This window comes from Haliotis asinina, chromosome 11, assembly GCF_037392515.1.
Source record: "Haliotis asinina isolate JCU_RB_2024 chromosome 11, JCU_Hal_asi_v2, whole genome shotgun sequence".
NCBI classification, from domain to species: Eukaryota; Metazoa; Mollusca; class Gastropoda; order Lepetellida; family Haliotidae; genus Haliotis; species Haliotis asinina.
Window position 1 is genome coordinate 40,329,492 of NC_090290.1, and position 25,609 is coordinate 40,355,100.

The 25,609-nt window shown below is 38.7% G+C and overlaps 2 protein-coding genes across 5 annotated transcripts; one reads left to right on the top strand and one right to left on the bottom strand.

Annotated features, from left to right (window-relative positions):
- The first annotated feature begins 835 nt into the window (after positions 1-835).
- LOC137256338 (leucine-rich repeat-containing protein 46-like) lies at positions 836-12,064 on the top strand. Its single transcript, XM_067794115.1, has 7 exons — positions 836-984; positions 1,885-1,975; positions 3,856-3,967; positions 5,400-5,556; positions 6,914-6,983; positions 7,851-8,011; positions 8,172-12,064. The coding sequence occupies exons 1-7, from the start codon at positions 939-941 to the stop codon at positions 8,327-8,329; spliced, it is 795 nt and encodes a 264-aa protein (XP_067650216.1). The 5' UTR covers positions 836-938; the 3' UTR covers positions 8,330-12,064.
- Positions 12,065-12,694: 630 nt separating this feature from the next.
- LOC137255233 (uracil-DNA glycosylase-like) lies at positions 12,695-22,676 on the bottom strand. 4 transcript variants are annotated; one of them, XM_067792669.1, is made up of 5 exons: positions 22,478-22,676; positions 20,217-20,440; positions 19,093-19,140; positions 18,480-18,652; positions 12,695-15,727 (listed from the first exon to the last, which is right to left on the bottom strand). In XM_067792669.1, exons 1-5 carry the CDS (start codon positions 22,581-22,583, stop codon positions 15,445-15,447), a joined length of 834 nt encoding a protein of 277 aa, XP_067648770.1. In that variant the 5' UTR covers positions 22,584-22,676; the 3' UTR covers positions 12,695-15,444. The 4 variants fall into 4 exon arrangements, with proteins under 4 accessions (XP_067648770.1, XP_067648769.1, XP_067648771.1 ...); XM_067792668.1 differs by lacking the exon at positions 22,478-22,676 and adding an exon at positions 21,371-21,611; XM_067792670.1 differs by lacking the exon at positions 22,478-22,676 and adding an exon at positions 21,419-21,609.
- Positions 22,677-25,609: the final 2,933 nt, after the last annotated feature.

Here is a 25,609-nt window from a genome sequence, read left to right on the forward strand (position 1 = left end):
CCCCACTCCTCATTACCCTACTCCGGATTTGTAAGAAATAGCAAACTGTTCTTCAGGCAGGAGGCTAAAATTTCGAGTTTTTTCAATATCTGATGCATGTGTTATATTCAAAAGTGGCTGTTCATGTTAGAAAAAAAACAATCCAACCTTTCAATCATGAAAGAATAACATTACATTGTTTAATGTATAAAACACACGATCATAGTGGGTCCGGCTACTGGGACGGGCACCCGGGTCCAACGTATTACCCATCCGTCCCGGGTACCCTCGTTACCCGTCTGAGCCCTACAACATATATGGCGTCCACCTCTTGAACTTTAATTTCTGGGGTTGACATCTCAAGACACGAAGGCTTTTTCCATGAGTTGGTGAGTGAGTTTGATTTTTAGGCCTTCTTTTTAGTAAAATTCCGGCAACATCACGGCGATGAAGATCAGAAACGTTCTTCGCATATAGAACTCATGATGGGAATCAAACCAGAATCTTCGGCGTGACTAGCGAACGCTTTAACCACTTACCTTCCTCAAGGCCCCATTTGTTCAAAGATAATTTCTATATGTTTTCCATGGCATTGAGGTTAATGTTTCGGTGGCCACCCCACCATGACGCTAGGAATACGAAGGTGTGAAAAGCTCGAGTTGGTTTTTTTCTCACTGTGCGAGTCTCCAACTTGTAATGTGACAGACGGTATCTCAGCTTGCACATAGAAGCTGGTTCCCGGTTCCGTTTGCGCGACGTCAACTCCGCTCTGTGACGCTGCGCCTGCCTGAACGAACGGGAATAAGCCCGGGAAGAAGCTCGGTGGTCATCTCAGCAAGGGAGAGCACTCTAGTTTGTTGTCGAGTCGAAAAACAAAACAATCACTCACACTGATACTACGGCTGCAACACTGATAAAGTACAGGTACCTGATGTAACAGAGCGATCGATAACCTGATCATGGAAGAAGACGAGGCCGATCTTCATACGTTCGATGTTTTCAAAAGTGAGTACGTGGAAGGTTTTTCTTAGGAAAGCAGAGATCGAGCAGGTTCATTTTATGCAACAAACGTACAGGTGTATCGCTACTGGTTGAGCATCTTCTTTAGTTAGTCCAGCATAGAACTAGACGACATCGCACATTACCAAGGTGTGTGTTTGATGTAAGCACCTTGGCTGGAATACGAGTTTATTCATATGAACTACTTATTTAGTATACACGTTTACCGACATTGCTTCCGATAGGGCCGATGTATTTCTGTTATTACCGCTAAATTACCGATATCGCTGCAATTGTTTCGCGAGTGGGCTGCGTTTGTTTACATTTGAGATGCAGTTCCTTCAAATTTGCTGTAATTCCTTCAATTACTTAGGGGGGCCTGTTTCTGCTACGTATACACATCGCTACTCATTCAAGCAGTAGACAGCTTATCACAAGAGTTATTTTGAATCAACTCGTATTCCAGCCAAGGCGCCTACATCAAGCACACACCTTGGTAAATTGCGAAGTCGTTTAGATCTATGCTGGACTAGTCACATACTGTGTATACATGTGTTGGACAGCATCACGTATCTCAGCATGGGACAAAACATGGTACAATGTTAGTAATATTACAAACTGATGATTATAATCATGTTAAACTAAACTCAGTGTGATGACATTAACTTTTACATCACGTTCAAGATTTTTACATTGAATTACAAGGTATTTTTAATTTTTAGAATTATGTGTTAGATACAAAGTGTCACTGTTTGTGCAGTTCTGATCACAGACATTGCACGTTAGCCCTCAAGGTAAATATGATCTGTCACAATTGTTGCCATGGTTACTGATGATTCCTCTCACCATATGCATCCTGGGTATGTCCTCCATATTCATCTTAGTCGTATATGTTTATTATTTCAGCTGAGAAGAAAACTCAGCGCTTGTCCTTGCATTTGCTTGTGACCAGACATCTTCCACCAGAGGCAACTACCTCATGGGACCAGGAAAAAATGTGAATATCTTTTGTCTGTGTTCATCTACACATTAGTAAGGCAAACTCTGAGGTGGGATAAAAGCAAAGTGTTGTTTATGGGCACAGCTTACTGTAGTGATAACTGACTCCTTGTTTGAACGGCAGTCTAGAAGTTGGTGAGTCTAAAAAGAAGCATACTACCTCATTGATGGCAATGTCTTGTTTATTGCATAGAGTGACGTTTCATTGTAGATTCTTAAACCGCCATGAAGCTTATAGTGACAACAAACCATATGATTAAAAGTATCCTGGTGACAGGGACAAAAACATAAATTTTATCATTTAAAGTTTTTTTTTTCACTAACCTTGAGTGATAAAGGATATATTCATAGCTCCAGATAATTTTTCAAGCAACTGGGTATTTTCTCTCATGTCAGTTTATGTATTAGTATTTGCATTTTTTAAGGAGTAACTAGCATTTTTAATACTTCCACTAGTTAAAAGAATTGAGTACATTTTTTACTAAATGTTTTTTTAGTATTTTGTCAAATTGTCACACTGCCAAACATTCAGCAACCAATTCTAAATGCTCAACATGGAAGTCATATGGCTATTAGACTAAACTCCAAACAGTGGCTTCAGCTCTAATAGTATATGTAATATACAGGCGTCGCTTACCATTAGCTAATGTTGTTGTAGAGTTTGTGAGCCGCAAAGAATCAAACGAAAGCCAATTTAGTTAACTGAGTAATGTATGCAAGATATTATAGACCTGTTGGGTTTGAGGTAACTCTTATACATTTTTTGTACTCCCAGATTTGTAATTAATTGAGTAAATGTGATTATTATTGAATAAAATACACAAATATGGGCTTTATCTGGACTCTGATATATTCATCTATTTCACTCAAAAATGTCACCGATTTCCTGCAAAATACCCCACATGGATACAATGTGTGAAGCCCATTTCTGGTATCACTCACCATGATATTGCTGAAGTATTGCTAAAAGTGACATAAAACAATACTCACTGACTCCGACAAAAATAGCGTAGATCACATATCGGTGAAACTGTTGCCACTCACCACATATGGGAAGTTTGTATGGCTTTTCAAGAATGAGCCATACTTTTCTCTCTGCACCATGAAGGAGTGTTATGATCACATGTCTTCCTGTTTATGTATTGCCTGTCACTAGCCCAGGGTAACAACGTGTTACCATAGATCATGCACTAGTGAATGGAAACCGGCACTTTATAAATAGCCATTATTATTCTCTTTCACAGATTCAGTCTTTCACGAAATCTGTAAAAGAGAAATAATTGTTCCTGGTTACTGTTTTTGAAAACAAAGATAGTTGCAAAGTTAAGCTTTTTTTCACTCATTCAACTGTCATGGCTTCTAACTCAGGACAGCCATCGTCCAGATATTTCTGAATGCCCGTAACTATGTCGTCAAGACATTTGAGACTTGATTGTAATTATGTATGATGGTTATCTCCTTTATAAAATCCTCATCACCATCAGCATCATACATTAACTTGTTAGTGAATGTGTACTAATCAGCTCACTATTTTGAAAGGGGTTATATATGAAGGGGTTAAAATATTGGCCTTCAGTAACCCATGCGTATTGTAAGAACTAGTCGGATCGGGTGGTCAGTCTCACCGACTTGGTTGACACTTCATCGGCTCCTAACTGCGCAGACCGGTGCTCATGCTATTGATGAACAATCACAGGCCCAGTCTTGATTGTTTACCGACTGCTGCCACATAACTGGAATACTGCTGAGTGTGGCATAAAACTAGACTCACTCGCTAGAAAAGGGTTTCACGTGAAACCACGTTTGTATGATACACAGTGGACTATAATGCAATCAAGACTTGTCATGAATTACAAGAAGCATTTTCATGTTCTACAGCCTAACAGCCCTTAGTGAGATCACACATGTTCGACTTGACCGTGAGAACATCAGTCACATTGACAGTCTGGAACTACTCAGTGATAAAGTCACCAATGTGTATCTCCAACAGGTGAGTCAGGCGGTGGGGCAGCCTATTGGGCAAAGCGTGTGCTTGTCACACTGAAGATCTGGGTTTGATTCCCAACATGGGTACAGTGTGTGAAGCCCATTTCTGGTCTTCATGATCACATTTTGTGGTCTGGTGCTGAAGTTAATCATATCTGGCAAAAATTTGAAAACTGGCTAGACCAAAAATGCAATATCAAAGTTAAAATAACAAAAGGGCAAGTGTTGCCTGGTCTTCCTGACCAAAACAAGCATGCTGTCAATATTATTATCATCATCTTTAAGAATGTCATTTTTGAAAGCAGATTTGATAAGAGTGTGCCAATTTTTGAAGCTTTCCAGAATAAAGGTAGACACAACTATGTCAGCAATATCAGCACCTCCTATATGTCTTGGACTGGATTGTTCTAGATTGTAAATTGTGATTGTAAGATTGTAGCATGAGTTTTCTTTGTTGATGTTGTGAAAAGTCTGTAAACTGTTTGCAGAAATCAGAAAATATATTGTATGAAATGAATTTCATCGCTTCGATGTCATCAATTTCATGGTTTTGCACAGGTTTGACCAGTGGCAATTCTGATGTCCCCTGCCATGATGTTGCTGGAAAATTGCTTAAAGTGGCCTAAAAAATTCACTCACTCTCCCACTCACCCACCCACTCAGTCATAGAGACATGATAGACATATTGAAGTCAGTGGCTCAGTGAGATCATAGACACAGTGATATTACAGGTACAGTGACATCATCAATACAGGCATATCACAGACACTGTGAAATCATAGATACAGTAATATTATAGATACTGTGAGATCATGGGTAAAGTGACATCATAGACATATTGAAATCATACATACAGTGACATCATATGTACAATGAGATCATAGATGCAGTAACGTCACAGCCACATCATAGACTTAGCAACATCACTGAAACAATGAGATCATAGACATAGTGAGATCATAGCTACAGTGACATCACAGAAAGAGGGAGATCATAGACATAGTGAGATCATAGCTACAGTGACATCACAGAAACAGTGAGATCATAGACATAGTGAGATCATAGACTCAGTGACATCACAGAAACAGTGAGATCACGGACATAGTGAGATCATAGCTACAGTGACATCACAGAAAGAGGGAGATTATAGAAAGAGGGAGATCATAGACATAGTGAGATCATAGCTACAGTGACATCACAGAAACAGTGAGATCATAGACATAGTGCGATCATAGATACAGTGACATCAGAGATAGACTCAGTGAGATCAATGATTAAGATGACATCGAGTTTGTTTTTCACTGTTCAAGCTGGTATCACATGTTGTGGTCTGGTCTTTCATTTCCAAAATCCAGTATTTCATCCAAAAGATTCTGAACTGCTGCAGCATGGTAGAGAAAACAGAGTTTGATTTTGACAATTGCACTTGCTTCCAGAACAAGATCACACGTATCAGCAACCTTGACTGCCTGAAAAACTTGCAGTTTCTCACACTGGCCGGCAACCTTATACAGGAGGTGGAGAACCTCAGTAAACTCACCAAGCTGCTGTTCCTAGACCTCTCAGACAACCGCATAGCACAGTTTGACATTGGTAAGGTGCCACACCAGCTGTTCCAAAGGTTACAGCCTGGGAAAGCTTTATGTAGGAAAACAAGAGTTGATAATGATATGAATCAACCAGTAATGGACATGTTGCTTGACCAGCATTTGATATAGTTCAAATGTGACTTTCCTAGGTGGACACTATTCCAAAGGATGTTGTGGTTTGGGCGAGCTTGGATGTGGTCAGATACGGCAGATATAGAGTCTTTCTTCTTCTTCACAGCGGTTCGGTTTATCTTTGATTCTTACAGGGAGATTTGAGGTTTGAGGTTTGAGGTTTTCCCGATGGAAGAGTCTCCATGGTTACAGTCATAATATATTTGGTAAACTGTACCTATAGGGTTTTGTATAGTTGTATATTCATGTGACACTCCCTGTTGTGCATCACACCAACTTCTATATGTTACTCAGATAAGTTAGTCCATCTGTGTTTACGTCATTTGAAAAATACAGTGTTGTGAAAAACGTCAACGTCAAAATGTGTCATTCATATGCTAGTGAATGTCAGCTTCCATGCTCATGTTACCAGCCTCTCTCGCCAGAAGCTATATACATGTATATCGTTTAGACTTTGAATTAACTGATTTGCACTGCCATTGTTTCATGTTGATACACAGATGATTAAATTACCTGTCATTCTTTCATAACGATCCAGTGATAATCAGTTTACCTTTCAGTTTCATAACAATGTACTGATTATCAAGTTACCTTTCAAAGTTTCATTTCAATATAATGATAATCAATTTACCTGTCATTCTTTCATAACGATCCAGTGATAATCAGTTTACCTTTCAGTTTCATAACAATGTACTGATTATCAAGTTACCTTTCAAAGTTTCATTTCAATATAATGATAATCAATTTACCTGTCATTCTTTCATAACAATCCAGTGATAATCAGTTTAAATTTCATAGTTTCATAACAATATACTGATTATCAAGTTACCTTTCAAAGATTCATTACAATATGATGATAATCAGTTTACCTGTCATCCTTTCATAACAATACACCAATGATCAGGAATAATAAGGCCTCAGGTCCCCGTACATATCAAATATTTTGCAAGTGGCAGTGCATTTCCTCATTTTTAGACATATGACGATGGGGGACTCATCCATTTGAATGATACATGTCATAGATCGATGTTGATGTTGATCACTGATCATCATTTTACCTGACTTTTTTTTATAGCAAAACAGGGATAAATGATTTACCTGACATTTTTTTAGCAAAACATGAATGATTGATATACATGACATTTTTTATAGCAAGACATTGATGATTGATGTACCTGACAATATTCATAGCAAAACACCAACGACTGATATACTTGACATTGTTCCAGATGAGTTCCCCCAGTCTCTGATTCTGCTGAACTTGTCTGGTAACCCCTGCACTCAGATGCCTGACTACCGGTGAGATACTGGCCTTGTAATTTTGACGAAATACAGCTCGTGCATAACTCACAAACTACAGGAATGTTTTCTTATTTAACGTTGATATGAAAGAATTAGCCTTGTTTGTTTGTTCCATGACATATTCTGCCATTTGCTTGTTCAATATCCCATCTATATGACAACATGGTCTGTACTTGTTCTAGATCAAACAGTCCAGTGCTTGAAGTTGTAAGTAATGTTGTGAATGGGAAAGCAAACCCATGATCAATTATCAAAGCACTTATGGTGACCATATATTCCAGCTATAATTGGAATATAAACATTTTTAATGAAATAACCAATTTTAAGGGGTGTTCCCCAGGTTTTTTGGTAATAAGGGGTTTTACAACTAATGCAGTCATGAAATGAAATGCAAGCATTCAAGAAAGACACCAGAATTTTATTTAAACAATGAAAGGTGTTACAATGTGCATGTTTTGGCCCCGTTGAGCGCCTGTTAGTTCATCAAGTTCACTGGTTAGTTTACATCATTCAAGTGTGTTTTACCAAAACAACTACTTCTGATTAATCGGAAATAGGTTTCCTACTATCAATAATTATCATAATCCTTCTTACGATTGATTTTTTATTTTTCCCATCATCGGAACACCACTAGTTGTAAGTCAGATAGTTTTTGCTAAGAGGCAACTAACAGGATCGGATGGGCAGACTTTGCTGATTTGGTTGACACATCATCGGCTCCCAACAGCGCAGATCAATGCACATGCTGTTGATCACTGGATTCTCTGATCCAGACTGAATCATGTACAGACAACTGTCATATAGCTGGAATATTAGTGCGGCATAAAACTAAACTCACTCATTGTCACTCATACTGTTCTCCAGAGGCTGCATTATTCAGGACCTGCATAATCTGCAGCAGCTGGACAATGTGGACATCACTCGGGAGGAACGAGAGGAGGCGGGATACCCAGTGTCTAGTGAGGAGGACTCTGATGACACAGAGGAGCCTAGACGTAGGATGATGAGGGAACATGAGGTGGATGGTAAGATGATCTTATGTATGGCTTGTATCTGTTACGATTATCACATGTGGGACTTGTATCTGGTAATATGATCACATGAAGTGCTTGTATCTCATATACAGCCACAACGGCTAAGCAGAAGTTGCATGCCCTAAATTTCCTACATTGTGTTTTTCCTCAGTGCCCCTGCAGAGTTTAACATCCGAGGTGTTGATGAGGTCACAGACCCGTCTAGAGGAGAGTCTTGCTGACCATCGCAGACACAACATGGAACTGGACAATATCAGACTCAAGTACAAGCTTCCACCAAGTGCTAGATCCACTCCACGCAACACCTGACCCCATCCACACAGCACCTGACCCCATCCACACAACACCTGACCCCATCCACGCAACACCTGACCCCATCCACACAACACCTGACCCCCACAACACCTGATCCCAAATACCTACAAATGAAGAAATTTGCCTTTTTTTGTCTTTATTAAATAATTTGCACCTGTACTAGTCCCACCCAAAACTGGAACATTCATCAACATAGTGATGTCTTTAAAAGTTTGTTTAAGAAAATAATGTAATTCTAAAGAATTGCCTTCCAGCTCGTCCTAAAAGGAAAAGTGTGCAGTAACAAAAGAACTCATCATGTATTATGGCGGCTGATGGAGAGGTTTAGTTCATATGGTTAAAGAGACACTCAGTAGCGAGGTTGGGGTGTATGTGAAAGTATTTCCTGACTGTATGGAAGGATTAGTATGTGGAAATGAAAGTTCAATGTTTTAGATATAATTCATTTAAGTTTTACATGTATTTTGGGAGCATGGAAAGATGTTATGGTGTTGGCTACTGACATCAATGATCCATACCAGACATATAATCACAATAACTGTACCCCGAGCTGTACCATGTGGGTAAGGGTACATATCATGATCTGTATTACCTGTGTAAGGGTACATATCACAATCTGTATTACCTGGGTAAGGGTACACATCACGATCTGTATTACCTGGGTAAGGGTACAAATGACGATCTGTATTGCTGTGGTAAGGATACATATCACAATCTGCATTACCTGTGTAAGGGTACGCATCACGATCTGTATTACCTTGGTAAGGGCACATATGTTTTCTATTATCTGGGTGAGGGCACATATCATGATCTGTATGACCTAGATAAGCGCATGTATCACGAGCTGTCTTACCTGGGTGAGGGCACATATCATGATCTGTATGACCTAGATAAGCGCATGTATCACGAGCTGTCTTACCTGGGTGAGGGCACATATCATGATCTGTATGACCTAGATAAGGGCATGTATCACGAGCTGTCTTACCTGGGTGAGGGCACATATCATGATCTGTATGACCTAGATAAGGGCATATCGGCTGATGTCATCTGGTTGTCCTTTGGTTCTGAGATTTTATGTGATTTTTTTCTTGGTATAAGGTTCTGCCGACAATAAAAGACAATAGGCCTTGAAGCTATATGGGCCATATAATATATTGTGGTATTTTATGCCACATTTTACATGATTCCATCCATTATGAACAAAAGCATATTTTGTTTATTGTTCTGTCATAATAACAAGTTATTTTTTGAGAAGTCTTTACATGTATCATTTATTTATTTGTGTTGCTTAAAAATATATTTATTTATTACCATTCCATTATAGTTTGTTATAGTTTAACAATCTGTGTTTTACATGTTTAAAATGACAAAGTTTATTTCTTTGTTTGAGTGGCATTCTATAAGCTGGTTGTATAGAGATGACCAAACTTTATAAAGCTTCTTTTTATTACAATGGTGATGATTCAGTACAAATTCTTATAGTGTTTTCAAGCACATGGGGGAATGATAGGGTGCACCAGTAGTCATCAGAAATGAGGAGTTATGTCTAGGCCCATATCCTTGAAGTAAGTACAATTTTACTATTGCCAAGAAATACTGAATACTGGCACAAAACAATGACTATATACCATGTATAACAAAATATAGGTGACGGGTCATAAACAGATATTGCACTGATCAAGGTTCGACACTTATCTTAGCACTACATATCTGAGAATCTCATTCAAGTTGTTTACGAAGAAATTATGTTTATCTTACAACATTCCTGACAAAACAAAGAAGATCTATATATCCAAATTGTAGAAACTTCACAAAGGATCCCATTGAATTCAATTAAAATAATTTAATAGTATGACAGGTAGATTCAGGTAGTCTCAAGAGCATATTATTGTCATTCTCTTCCCACAAATGTTACTCAAGTCATATCTTCCCATGTGGCTCTGTTCGAATACTGCCCTTTCATGATTGCGAGTGTTCAAGATTCATGATTGGTTGCAGATTTAGTTGTGCAATCAGTGATGAGTTTTTAAAGGTGATCATTCGCAAAGTCTCAGAAATTTTCAAATGCTTCCAGGAAACTAGAACTTCTTCCCCTTGGTGATGCGCAAATGTTATTGCAAGACAGAGCTCAGTCATGTAATGGCAGATCAATGGTAGCTCCATCAGCCTCGTTGACAACGAAATGTCTTGTGTGTCACAACAATGCAAGTCCTCATCAGAGGAGGGATATTTCTGACCCCAGTTTCGTTTGTATTAGTCAACTAACTACAACTACTGAAATGTTGGATCTGAGTCAGTGAAACACATGTTCTGATTGGACAGAAAGAAGGGAGATAAATTGAGTTGAGATTTTTTGCTGTTAGGGAATATTAGAACCAGGAAATATGACTGTATTAGAACAGTGGTTACCGTATATTACTGTGTATAAGCCGATCTCATAGATAAGCTGACCCTGCAATGGGTCATGGTTCAGCTCACACCAAGAGACATCTGGGAGTTACACCCTTGGATGTAAAATGTAAGTATGGTCGCAGCCATTGCTCACAGCACAAGACATCTGGGAATTAGAGCCTTGGATGTAAAATGTAAGTATGGTCGCGGTCAACTCACACCAAGAGACATCTAGCAATTACACCCTTGGATGTAAAATGTAAGTATGGTCGCGGTCAACTCACACCAAGAGACATCTGGCAGTTACAGCCTTGGATGTAAAATGTAAGTATGATCGTGGTCATTGCTCACACCACAAGACATCTGGGAGTTACAGCCTTGGATGTAAAATGTAAGTATGGTCGGGGTCAACTCACAACAAGAGACATCTAGCAATTACACCCTTGGATGTAAATTGTAAGTATGGTCGCGGTCAACTCACACCAAGAGACATCTGGCAGTTACAGCCTTGGATGTAAAATGTAAGTATGGTCGTGGTCATTGCTCACACCACAAGACATCTGGGAGTTACAGCCTTGGATGTAAAATGTAAGTATGGTTGCGGTCAACTCACACCAAGAGACATCTGGCAGTTACAGCCTTGGATGTAAAATATAAGTATGGTCGTTGTCAACTCACACCACAAGACATCTGGCAGTTACAGTCTTGGTCTACAGACTGCTTTCTCTGGTCCTCAAAATTCGACCTATACAAGGATATGACTGTAATAATTCCTGTGGGAAGAGACTGAATATTCCTTGTTCCTGCAAAATCTTAGCAAGAGCTCATTCAGTTGTGAATGGACTTTTGGAAGGAGATATATTTCTATGTTCCTGTGTCTTTGTCGTGTCAGTCTGTCACAGACTGGGCAAAGACACTAATGTGTTATCAACATGTAATTGTATGTAGTGCTAGCAAAAATTATTGATAATTAGAAATATCGTCAACAGGAAATAAATTAATGATTATTGATATATAATTGTGTAATCAATAATATTGTGTGTCACTGTGTGTGATAGAAAAATGTTTCTCACACATAGATGACTCATTGATGGTTTGCTTCTAAAATGTGTGCACCATGTCATCTTGTTAGTAATTCATCAAAAAACATGTCACCACCCACCAGTTATCAGAAATGTATTCATTTCTTTTTGACATTTTTGTTCCAAAACTATGCCACTGATATTCATCGATATTTAGTTAATGATTACTGATTTCTATGATTGCACATACTTATAATGTGGTAAAACAACATTTATTAATATTTTTTACTTTGAAATAAAGGATTTTGCATCTGTTTACTGTTTTGTGTAAGTTTACTGTTTTGTATACAGTTTTTATGAACTGGAGATACAGTTTTGTTACAGATTGGAAGTGGCATGAGTTTTTAGTTACATTCTATCAATATTTTAGGAAAACCAGAAATGGGCCTCACACATTGTACCTATGCAGGAAATCAACCAGGGTCTCCCTTGCTATGAACCAATGCTTTAACCACTAGGGTACCCTCAAGGAGTAGAGGCTAGAGATGCCATGACTTCATGCTTGTGACTCAACACAAGCCTCAATTTCAGCTGTATAGACCTCTTAGACCTATGAAGATCCATCTATAGCAGCTGCTATAGAATTGGTCTTTAGCAACCCATGGTTGTCATAAAAGGCGACTGGCAGGATCGGGTAGTCATACTCACTGACTTGGCTAACACTAGGAATGGACATAAAAATGGAAAAGGAACTTTAAAACGAAATAGGATTTAAATTATCCCTGAAACTCCTGACACGCTTCCTGACAATTTAGGACACATGGGTTGCTAGAGACCAATTCTTCTGCAGATCTTCACTGATGTCCAGCTATTTTAACAGCTAATGGTCAGCAATCTGGTCAAGTAGTAATGCAAAAGTGAAGTTTTGAAGGACGACACATAAAAAAACCTTTGGTAAGTTTTTTATTGAAAAACCTCACAAAAACGGCAAATTTAAAACATGGAGGAAGATTACAACCTAAAATATAGTCTTCAAATATATATGGTTAATGTTGCATCAAAACAACATCTGTAAAAAGAACTATATCAGTTTACAAGCAATTATAGAAGCATTTATCATTTAACAAGCTAGGTGTACAAATACTGATAAAAAATCGTTACATTATGAAGATGTGTGTAAAAATAGCTTAGATATACTAGTCTTAAAGTAATGATTAAAAATATTGCATGCTAGTGTAAATGGCAAATTATTCTGGGATTCTAAGAACTATGACAAACTGGCCTATGTGCATGTGAAACTGTTTGAAATAAACAATGACATCCGGATGAACAGTTTTATATTGCTACAGTGGTTGAGAAGCGAAGTGAGTGAATCCTCAGAAATACAGAGAATAATACTTTCACTTGACTAAAGAGCCTTAACACATTCTCAGCTGTTATTCACCCATACATATGACAATGTTGTTTCATGATTGAAGCAAGCACTGCTATCAATGTTATTGGTTATATGCTGATGTACCCTCTCTTAAACTGTTCATTGTATGAATCTGTGAAAATGAATTTGTATCAAGGATGGACCTGGTCAGAAGACAGCTATAGACTGCCACAGGTCTTGTCACAGTAGGGACCACTTGCAACAGATCTCACATCTCTTGCAGGGACTGTAAATTACAGCTCTCACAGCTCTAGTCAATGCTAGGATCAGTTGCTAATACAGTTCTTTTCACTGTATGGACCAGCTGCTTCACATCTCACAGCTCTTGTCACTGTACAGGCCTGATGCTACAGAGCTCTTATCGCTGTAGGGACCAGCGTCACAACTCATCACTGCAGTGGCCACAAAATACAGCTATCACATTTTTGTCACAGGGAGCACCTGCCACAGCTCTGGTCCCTGTAATGACGAGATGCTATAGCAGCCACAGATATGGTCCCTGTAATGAAGAGATGTTACAGCTGCCACAGATCTGGTCACGTAATGACAAGATGCTACGCTGCCACAGATCTGGTCACGTAATGACAAGATGCTACGCTGCCACAGATCTAGTCCCTGTAATCACGAGATGCTACAGCTGCCACAGATCAGGTTCCTGTAATGACAATCTGCTACAGCTGCCACAGATCTGGTCCCTATAATGATGAGATGCTACAGCTGCCGAAGATCTGGTCCCTATAATGATGAGATGCTACAGCTGCCACAGATATGGTCATGTAATGACAACATGCTACGCTGCCACAGATCTGGTCCCTGTAACAATGAGATGTTACAGCTACAACAGCTCTGGACCTTGTAATGACAATCTCCTACAGTTGCCACAGATATGGTCCCTATAATGATGAGATGCTACAGCTGCCACAGATTTGGTCATGTAATGACAAGATGCTACAGCTGCCAGAGATATGGTCATGTAATGACAAGATACTACAGCTGCCACAGATCTGGTTCCTGTAATGACAATATGCTACAGGTGTCACAGATCTGGTCCCTGTAACAAAATGTTACAGCGGCCACAGATCTGGTCCCTGTAATGATGAGTAGCTCTGGACCTTGTAATGTCAATCTCCTACAGTAGCCACAGATATGGTACCTATAATGATGAGATGCTACAGCTGCCAGAGATATGGTCATGTAATGACAAGATGCTACAGCTGTCACGGATCTGGTTCCTGTAATGACAATATGCTACAGCTGCCAGAGATATGGTCATGTAATGACAAGATGCTACAGCTGTCACAGATCTGGTTCCTGTAATGACAATATGCTACAGCTGTCACAGATCTGGTCCCTGTATCAACGAGATGTTACAGCGGCCACAGATCCGGTCCCTGTAATGATGAGTAGCTACAGCTGCCAGAGATATGTCACATAATGACAATCTGCTACAGCTGCCACAGACCTAGTCCCTGTAATGATATGATATTACAGCTGCCTCAGATATGGACATGTAATGACAATCTGCTACAGCTACCACAGCTCTGGTCCCTGTAATGACAGTCTGCTACAGATCTTGCCACCGTGGCAACCAACTGCGAGAGCTCCTGCCGATATACAGATCAGCTGCTACAACTCCTCTCCAATGTGTGGACCAGCTTTAACAGCACTTGTCACTGTAATGATCAGCTGTCACAGGAGTTGTCAATGTATGGATCAGGCACTTGAAATATACTCATAACTTGGACATGACATTTAAGATAACATCATTACTGGGACCAGATACTTGAAATAAAGTCATAACAGGGACCAGATACTTGAGATAAAGTCATTACAGGGGCCAGATACTTGGGATAACGTCATTACAGGGACCAGATACCTCAGATAAAGTCATTACAAGGACCAGGTACTTGAATTGAAGTCATTACTGAGACCAGATACTTGAGATAGAGTCATTACAGGGATCAATCACTTGAGATGAAGTCCCTATAGGGACCAGATACTTGACATAAAGTCATCACAGGGACTAGATACCTGGCATAAAGTCATTACAGGGACCAGACACACAAGACAAAGTCATGACAAGGACCAGATACTTGGGATAAAGTCAAAACAGGGACCAGATACTTGAGATGAAGTTATATTACAGGGACCAGATACTTGAGCTACAGTCCCTGTATGGACCAGGCACTTGAGGTACAATCACTACAGGCTCTAGATACTACAGTTCATTTCACTTAAAGGAACAGCAGTTACAGCTCTTGTTACTCTAGAGACCAATCTATTGGAGATAACCCCTTCTTCTGCAGCGCGGCATTAGTTTCAGAGAAACATTTACAACCTGCAAACTTGGTAAAACTTAGAGGGGAGGGGTGAGCATTCTTAATGATGGTGTGCTTTTTATCATCAATAAGTTTGTCCTTTTTCTGAGCAAAGTTTCCCCAGAGGATGAAAACAACAAATGGACACTGATCACTGATGATCTTGATGACCTGATCAGTTAGCTTCTGCCAGCCATAGCTTTTATGTGAGTTAGGAGTGTGTGCCCTGAAACAGAAGAGACAAAGTAAAGGAGGGATCAAAATAAGGAAATTAAGTCTTCTTGCACCTATGGCAACATTAGGTAATGACCTTGTTTCACCTGACAAAGTATAAGTTGCACCTAACAAAGTATAGGTTGCACCTGACGAAGGTTGCATTTGAAGCTCAATAGACATAAAGATTACAACACTTGCAGGTTTTCAATACGGATCATTTTCCAACTCAATATTTTGAAACATTTTGATTTATTCACAAGCTAAATTTCCTTTTTCAATACACAAGTCTTGTGATCTACTTACCACACATAGGACAAGAAAACAGTGTGATCCATGACAGATTAAACAGATGAAAGGGAGATAACTCTGTCACAACTACTTCATGGTGACAATTAAAAATATTCAACTGAAAAACAACTACTAATCCCCTACACACCAAACTTGAATTTAATAATGCACAAACCTAATGGGTTTTACAATTGACATTTTTGGTAAAAAACTGGAATGGAGCAATAATGTTAGTTAAAATATCAAGGTGACTACAGACAGTTTGGCATTATGACATCATCATCACTGAACAATCAAGTTTGGTTACACAGCACTCCTTGGATAACTTTCAACTGGTTACACAACATTGTTTTAAATAACCAAATTCGTCTCATAAATATCATTTATCATGCAAATGTGCTTTGGGATGGCTAATATCCTGCTTTGAGAAGAAGCAATGTACTTAGTGAGCCTTGATAAGCTAAATACACTGGACAAGATAAGTTAGGGATATTGGTATTGTTAGGACTGATATTTATCAGAGTGAAAATGTATACATCATTATTCATAATTTCAAAATATCATAAATTCAAAGATCCCTGACTATTTTTGTCCACCATACATAGTGTTTATTCCTAATTCAGGATGCTAAGCACCACTACTAGCTTCACATACATTGAATAAACTAAAGAAAATGATTTTTGAATAATTAAAGAAAAAGATTTTCAAATATGGTCGTAATGGCAACCATATTGAAAATCAGACTTAAACCTACTGGACATTTATTACCAACAAGGGCAATATATAGGTAGCTACATACCAGTCTTGTACGTAAAACGAGTGTTGTATCTCATTGATCTGTGTCGTAATGACCTGATCTGAGATTCTCGCAATTTGATTGGATAATCGAAGCCATATCAGTTAGGTCATGTTATGACAGAATTACTTTTATATTCTTACAAATGTGTATTCACTCATTCTACAATTTATATGCATTGTGGGAAGGTAAACATTGTGGACATTGCCATGTCAGTGTTTAATTGTCAAAAACAAAATAAACACAGTGTTTCAACCAGCATTTGCTCGGTCAGATGCCAAGAAGAGGAGATTCGTTTCATATAACTTGTATGTAACAGGACCTTGTGTAGTACTGTCAATATATACCAGTGTATTATGTAAGGAACATGATATGGAGACTATTTAATATTTCAGTGGTTTGGGATGGTGTGGTCACATTTTCAGTATGTTTACTGCTAGACATTAGATTTTCCATCAAGCTGCTTTGAACTACTTGCCTTTACTTAAAGATCACAGACAACCAAAAAATCAAACATAATTAAAACAGTTATCACTCATTCTTATTTGTGATATTTAAATGCAGTGCTGCTTTAAGAAAAAACAAATAAACAAAATTGTAAGTGTATAATCACAAATCGAAAGTGCAGAATTTTGTACTTGGGTTTACCTTCCTTGAAAAGAAGCAGTCGAGATACCCACCCAGTCAGAGCAAGTGGGTGTGCACTCAAGTGTAAGAAAGACCTTTCATTGTCCACTGGTTCATTTGCCAATACACTTAGTCGGCTCTTTGTTTATGGCTTATAAGCTCGATAGCTGTTAACAGCAAAATGCATGTGGTCAATGATTGAAGTTGTGCATTGCATATTGTCATTAGCAGACAGGCAGGCAGACATATGGGTGTCAATAAACCAGAGTTTTCTCTGTGAACGAGTCTGCTTATCACAATCAACATGGTTTTTCTTTTAGGTAACAAGTAGATTATTTATTTATTTATTTATTTATTTGTTTCTGTATTCAAACAAGATTAGACTACTGATCATGACCTCATACACCAGGCATGCATACTGTTTCAAACTCTGTGAACCTATTCACTGTGCATACATTATGAGTGCAGCACAGCACAGTTGTTGAAACCCCAGTACTGGGGAAAATTAGTGCATCATTTGAACTCCAATTTCACGGGCTTTTCTTCATTGATTTTTTTTTTAACTTTAAAGGCTGAATTGGCATTTTTAATGATTTGTTTCGGTATGCGCATACCGAAAGGTATCAGAATCCGCAAAGTTGTGTTCTACACCATTAAGGTCATTTCACATCCAAGGGCTGTCTGAGTGGTATTTACGAATAGGTAGTTCATCCTACTGATAATACTGATATCAAAGTCTGATAATTTGACATGTTTGTTTATTTGTTTATTTGTTGTGTAATGCTACAGTCAGAAATTTCCAGCTATGATACAGATATGTAAAATAATTCTAGACCAGAAAATCCACTGATTTACATTTACTGATCCCGTTATCTGCCTCCTGATAAAATCTTAAATTGCAGAAGACCAAATCCAACCCTGGTATGGATGAGTTGAAAAAAACTTTTCTCAGCAGCAACCCATAGTTTGATGTGTAAATGATGCAGAAATGCATCCTAGGTTTATCTCTGCAGCCTTATATATCACAGAAACATTAGGAGACAACACTTACTCCACAGTGAGCGTAGCATTCAGAAGAAACACTCCTTGTACTGCCCATTTCTCCAGACTTCCACCAGCAGGAGTCTTGAAGCCAGGGATGTCTGTTGTCAATTCCTTGTAGATGTTCTTTAGAGATGGAGGAACAGCGAGTCCATCTGGCACCGAGAACGCCAGACCTTCTGCCTAAAACCAAAACCAGTTCAAATTATCCATAACAGTTAGCCCCAGACCTCCATTTAATTCACAGTTATCTCCCTTAGACCCTCCTGGGACTGTCTCATTAAACAAGATTCATCAGAATATGACAAATCCCCCAGCCCCCATTATGTTTGACAGCTACATAATGTCCAAAACGTTTCCATTGGAGACCATGAAAACTTAGATGCCAAAAATCGGCAAAGGCCACCACTTCAAGATCTGTTTGATGTGTCTGCCCAGTCCTACAGAGAGATATTGAACGATATCTGAGTTATTCTCTGGAAACCAAATGATTATGGATGACAGATGGATGTGACATCAACTATATCCCCCTTCATAACAATATTTGAAATTGTATATAAAGTATATCATTGGTTGGATCATAAGCTGCAACAAAACCTCAGTTTTGATCCTGCTCTTCTCACCTGTCCATCATCATGGTATGGGTCTTGTCCAAGGATCACAACTCTCACCTGAAAAACAACACAAACTTCAACATGTCATTAAGAAAGGTACTACTGTGTTGAAATTGGTGAAATTCTTATTTTCACTTCATCATGCATCAACCGTCCAACCTTAATATACAATCATCTTGCCATGTGCAAAGGTCAATGCTCATAATTTTCATCACTGGCTTTTGGGTTCAGACTCAATTATTTAAAGATTAGTACTGTAATACTAAATGTCGGTATCATTAATTAATTGAGTTGCAATCACTATGTGTGCGGTTGAATGTGGGTGTGCATGTTGTGTGTTTATTTTTAGTTTTGTTTTTTTTTCATTTATTTATTTATTTATTTTTTTTATTTAGGTTTTTTTTTCTTCTTTTTATTTACTATTACTTTATTTTATCTCTTATCTATTTATTTTTTTTTATATTACTATAATTATTGTTGTTACTATAATTATCTTTTGCTCAACCCTGTCTTCATACATATATATGTATACTATTGGGTCCCTAGAGTACTGTCCTATTTGATTTTTTTCTGTAAGTCCACATGGGAAACTGAGAAAAACAGAAATAACTATAATCCGCAAATAGCAAAGGGCACAACTTAAAGGTCCATTTGATATGTCTGCCAAGTTTTGTTGAAAGATATTGGACGGTTTTCAAGGTGCGCTCCAGAAATGAAGCCCACCCACCCCTCCCATGTGAGACTAAATCCAAATGGTTTCTACGGAAGTCAAGAAAAAGAAAAATGACAAAAATCTGTAAATAGCAAAAGGCTTCTATTTGATATATCTACCAATTCTTGTTGAAACTGTTGAAAAATTTGCTCCCAAAATGATGCTGGGAGAATAAAAATCTTCATCACACTGATGAAATGAAAACAAATTTTGGGGTGACATGGCAATCTATCTCTCTTCAGAAGAAAGCACTGATGCTTTCTGTTAAAGGATCAGTCAATTACTTTGTGCATTGATGTCATAAATCATAGGCTTTATAGTACAAAAAGGACAATGTCGCCACAAAATATTGCAAAGAATTTTCATGTTATTGATTAAAGTTTTAGTTCAACAAATCTGACACATTTGCAGTTTTGTTTACCTTGTCAATTGGGGTCAGGTTAAAAGCATTAAAAATCTTTTCTTTTGGAGGAAAGATCTGCTTTCCACTTGAATAATCTTGCTCCAGCTTTTTCTGGATGTCTTCAAAATACTTCTCTTTGAACACGTCCTGTAAGGCTTTCGTCCAGCTGCATTCCTTTAGAAGGGATTTCAGATCAAATGATGACGACATACTTGTTTTCGCCTTTGACACTTTTACAGGTGCTGAGAAAGGAAGACATTATAACAGTATGGCAATTTAAAATATTTTACGCAAAAGTGGCATGCTTAACAGCGTGTGAGAGAGTTAAGTTTTCCAATATTTTCTTACTATTACTAGGAAATCGGCTTTTAATCTTTAAACAATGCCCAACAGTCAGTCGTGAGTGCAAGACGAAATGGTCAAGGTCATATATTATCGACTTGGTGTGTGGACAGTTTTAAAAACGCATCCTACATACTACCCATTAAAAGCAATCACTTAAAGCATTCACAATATGTTATGTATGTATGTATGTATGTATGTATGTATGTATGTATGTATGTATGTATGTATGTATGTATGTATGTATGTATATGTAGTTTATTAACTGACTGCTGTCATATAGGTGGATTATTGCTGAATGCCTAATACCTAGCAATAAGCTGAACAGATCAACTACAAACAGTTTCGGTGTTGGGTTGCAGAATATTTAGATGAAGTCTTCCTCCTTTCGGATACTAGCTAGTAAGTTTCTGTATTTGACTTTGTTTGGGGTACATCTTTATGCACAGAAACACAACTTAGGTCAGGGAGACTCAACAAAGATAGATTAGATCTATACTGTAGATTATCCCTGCTTAGGTATATCTGTTGTACCTGTGCCAACAACGATCCCTTCAGCACTACTGAGATCCTATAAGACTCTCAAACCATAGGCCATGGTACAACCAAATGATAGGCGAGTGGGAAATCAAATGAGGAAAAAATCAAACAAAAAACTATGAGCTTACTTTGGGCAATAAGATAGTTTGACCTTGACCGCGTACGTGTACTATTAATCAGTGCAATCTCATTTTCATTAGGAACCAAGCTTATTTAACAGTTGACATCGATTTGTACGTTGGTCATGTCATGACATGTCCCAGGCCCCCCTAAGTAATTGAAGGAATTACAGCAAATTTGAAGGAATTGCATCTCAAATGTAAACAAACGCAGCCCACTCGCGAAACAATTGCAGCGATGTCGGTTGTTTAGCGGTATTAACAGAAACACATCGGCCCTATCGGAAGCAATGTCGGTAATACTGGAAACACGATCGGCCATCTTCGGAGATTCGGTCGCGAGCGGAAACTCACGCAGCAAAACATGGCGTCGTTGGAAGAAGCGCCCGTCTCGGTGAGTTTTGTTTTTAGTTCCTACTATTACATTTTCATACTTATCCATCTTTGACCACCCGCGTTGAATGCGTTTAGGTATGAGGTGTTGTCGGGGCAATAGCTTATGTTTTTAGGAAAAGATAGTCACTGCAGAAGATTGTCACAAGTCATGCCCCTGGAGATTGTTTACATCTGAACATCGAAGTCGTGCCGATGATTACGAACATCATGAACGTGCGCCATGAAGAAGTTTATGAGCCATAATTTTTCTTGCTACGAAGTGCAATTGACAAATTTAAACACATTTTACACAAAAATGATGTTATATCTGGCGCACGTTGGTATCATCGGCACGACTTCGATGTTCAGATGTAAACAAACTACAGGGGCATGACTTGTGACACTCTCCTAGAGTGACTATCTTTTCCTAAAAACATAAGCTTTTGCCCCGACAACACCTCATACCTAAACGCATTCAACACGGGTGGTCAAAGATGGATAAGTATAAAAATGTAATAGTAGAAACTAAAAACAAATCTCACCGAGACGGGCGCTTCTTCCAACGACGCCATGTTTTGCTGCGTGAGTTTCCGCTCGCGACCGAAAAATCTCCGAAGATGGCCGATCGTGTTTCCAGTATTACCGACATTGCTTCCGATAGGGCCGATGTATTTCTGTTATTACCGCTAAATTACCGATATCGCTGCAATTGTTTCGCGAGTGGGCTGCGTTTGTTTACATTTGAGATGCAATTCCTTCAAATTTGCTGAAATTCCTGCAATTACTTAGGGGGGCCTGTGTCCTCAGCAGTGCAGATCAGCGAACGAAGGACATGCCAGGTGTAACGCTTGCTAGCAGTGTAAACCTGTAATCAGTTTCGTGCACTCGGCGTTTCGTCTTTACCCTTTTCTTCCACAGTAGGTTTGGCCTTAACATCCTTCACTTTCCTCGGTTTCTTTGCCTTGGGTTGACCAGCAACAGGGGCCGGCTTTTTCCGTTTGGGTGCCATCGTTAGATCGCCGTGAATATGCTCTCAATCACAACTCACAACCTACATAAAATGCGGAAGTGAAGAACACAGGCGCCTGTGGTCATGTTGATAGAAGCGGAAGTAAAATCCTCGTTTACCAGTCTCTGCCACGAAATGTCGCATTAAAAAATGGCACTGTGGCAGTAACATCTTTAGCCATGAAAATAATGTCATCATATCCCAAAGCTTTAAAAAGGTTGTCACAAAACAATGTGTTTTCGTTTAACAGTTTGCACAACTTCACTGGTCCGTAAGCGTTGGGAGATTACACTGTTGTAGATAACCCTGATTTGAGAGAGTGAGCCGATAATTAATGTATCAGCGTTCGAAATACCTGCCTGACCGACCGACCGCGACGACTTATTTTGAACGTGGACTACCCGATTCTCAAATTCATCTGCCCGACGGTCAGGTAAAAAATTCGACTTGTATATGAAGATATTCCTCATATTTTAGGATGATAAATCATTATTAATTAAAAAATAAACGATGAATTCCATTTGGATGATAAACTACGTGGATCGACTGTCAAACCTAAATTACATGCATTTGCGGGCAGGTAAGTTTTGGTCAGGGCTGGCAAATTTTACATCTAACTAGCATTGTGGTCTGGCTGAAATGTTTGGAAGTTTCATACCCTGAATATATTTATAACTTGTTGATGTCCATGTAGCCTAGCTAGCTTGCTCCAAGTCTGTACGGCAGTACTGAGTGAGTGCGTTTAGTTTTACTCCGCACCCAGCAATATTCCAGCTAGATCTATGTGGCGGCGGTCTGTACATAATCGAGTGTGGACCAGACAATCCATGACAGTAATCAACAGCATGAGCATCCATCTGCGCATTTGTGAACCGATGTCATGTGTCAACCAAGTCAGCGAGCCCGACCATCCGATCCCGTTAGTCGCCTCTTATGACAAGCATAGCCACCTTTTATGGCAAGCATGGGTTGCTGAAGGCCTATTCTACCACGGGACCTTCAGGGGTACCGCTTACTGAAGCCTATAAGCCCATGGATGTATACTGCAGTAATTCTACCCTTTAAAGAGGGAAGTCTGCAGATAAGCTGACAGTCTAAGGACGCCAGTCGGGTATTCATGGGATTTTTTTTTCTAAATTTTCGTTTAATCGAATAATAATTACCTAGACTCATTCGAGTCTAATGTCCATGCTGCTTGAAAAAATAATCTTGTAAGACTTTGAATATTTATTGATTATTTATTGAATAAGCGAGTCTGGACCAAACAATCTAGTGTTTGACATGGCGAGGATTGATCTCCGCAGCTGGGATACAATAACAGGTATCAAGCAAGTGGTGAGCATCCTGTTTCTATGGGTTCTGAGATTCATTCTTCATTTACCTTGAACATTAGCTGTACCACAATTCGGTCGACTCTCGGGAACAACATTTGGGTTCTACAAAAAATAATAGCTTCCCCGTTAAAATTTCTTTCTAAATTTTAAACATTAAGCACCACTCAAAGACATGTTTTTGATCTGATTCATTTACTCACCGAATTCTAGTGTGTTTGATTGTGCACTCTAGAAGACAATACACTACAGAAAACGAACCTAATAGTGAAAAACAGGTTTACAAAACATAATTTGAGGAAATCAGTAAGTTCAATTATGTGCGCTCTTTCACTGGTCGTATTTGTAATTGTTGGCTCCTCGAATGATGATGATGATGATGATGATGATGATGATGATGATGATGATGATGACGACGACGACGACGATGAGTCATTAAGGTCAGTTAATAATCGTGTCTTCGCCAGACAATCAATCCAGTGACTGACATCAAAATCACACAGTCTGAATCAAGCGATCCGTTTAGCCGCCTATTGCCACATGCGTTTTAGTCGCCAGGTGAAATACCATAGAAATCGCGCAAGTGGAATAGCAATTAAGTCTGTTAATAGCTATCCATTTCAAACAGTAAGTGCACTTATTATAAACATTTTAAATATCTGTTAACTATCGAGAAATACTTGTTATGTAATGAGCTTCCTCAACATTTAAAAATTATACTTGCTAGATTCAGATGTTGCAATTTTAGACTAGCTGTGGAAAGATATTCGTACATGAACTATGATGAAAGATACTGTCTATATTGTAAATCTAATGGTATTTTATTAACTGAAGATGAATGGCATGTACTTTATGTATGTGATGCATTCTCTAGTATCAGAAATTAATATTTCAGTAACTTCCCCACAATTATAAATTTTATATCTATTCTACAAAGTGAAAATGTGGGTATGATAAGAAATGTATGTTTCTTCTTATATCATGTAAACAGGAAATACTGTGAAATGTGCTGATGTGCTACACATTATCATGATTGTATTCGGGGCCGGTGGTCTGTTCCGGAATAAAAATGTCTGTCTTTCATGTCATGGAGAGCGATAGCTTCAACGGAACTGTGTGGAATGTCTATCTTGGGTGGTTGTCATGCTTGTCACATGTTGCCAAATATTAACGAAAGAGATGGTGTGGTTGTGGTCGCCATTGGAGCCGATCACACGCTAGTTGTTGTTGTTGTTGATGATGATGATGTTGATGATGATGATGATAAACCCATAACACCGACGTGAACGTTGTGCGTTATGTCTTTCCACAACAATCGCCCTTACAACATAAAGACATATCAACAGGTGTGGTTGACAAATCGATACTGTCAACGTGAGTGAACTAGTTCACGACCATTGCCCATATTGGTTTACAAATATTAATCAATTTAAAACTGAATTCAGAACTGCTAGCTGTTGATAATTCGATTACATACCACTATACCCTGAACAGATGCAACATGCATCAGTTGCAGAAGACCCGGGTCTTCATGTGTGCTCCCAGGTAACACGACGTCATCAGTCCGTCAGTCGGCAAGCCGACAGTAGCTTATAGCTGTTACTAATACATAGAGATAGTTTTACGTCACTTTTAGCAATATTCCAGGAATATCATATCGGGGGACACCAGAAATGGGCTTCACACATTATATCC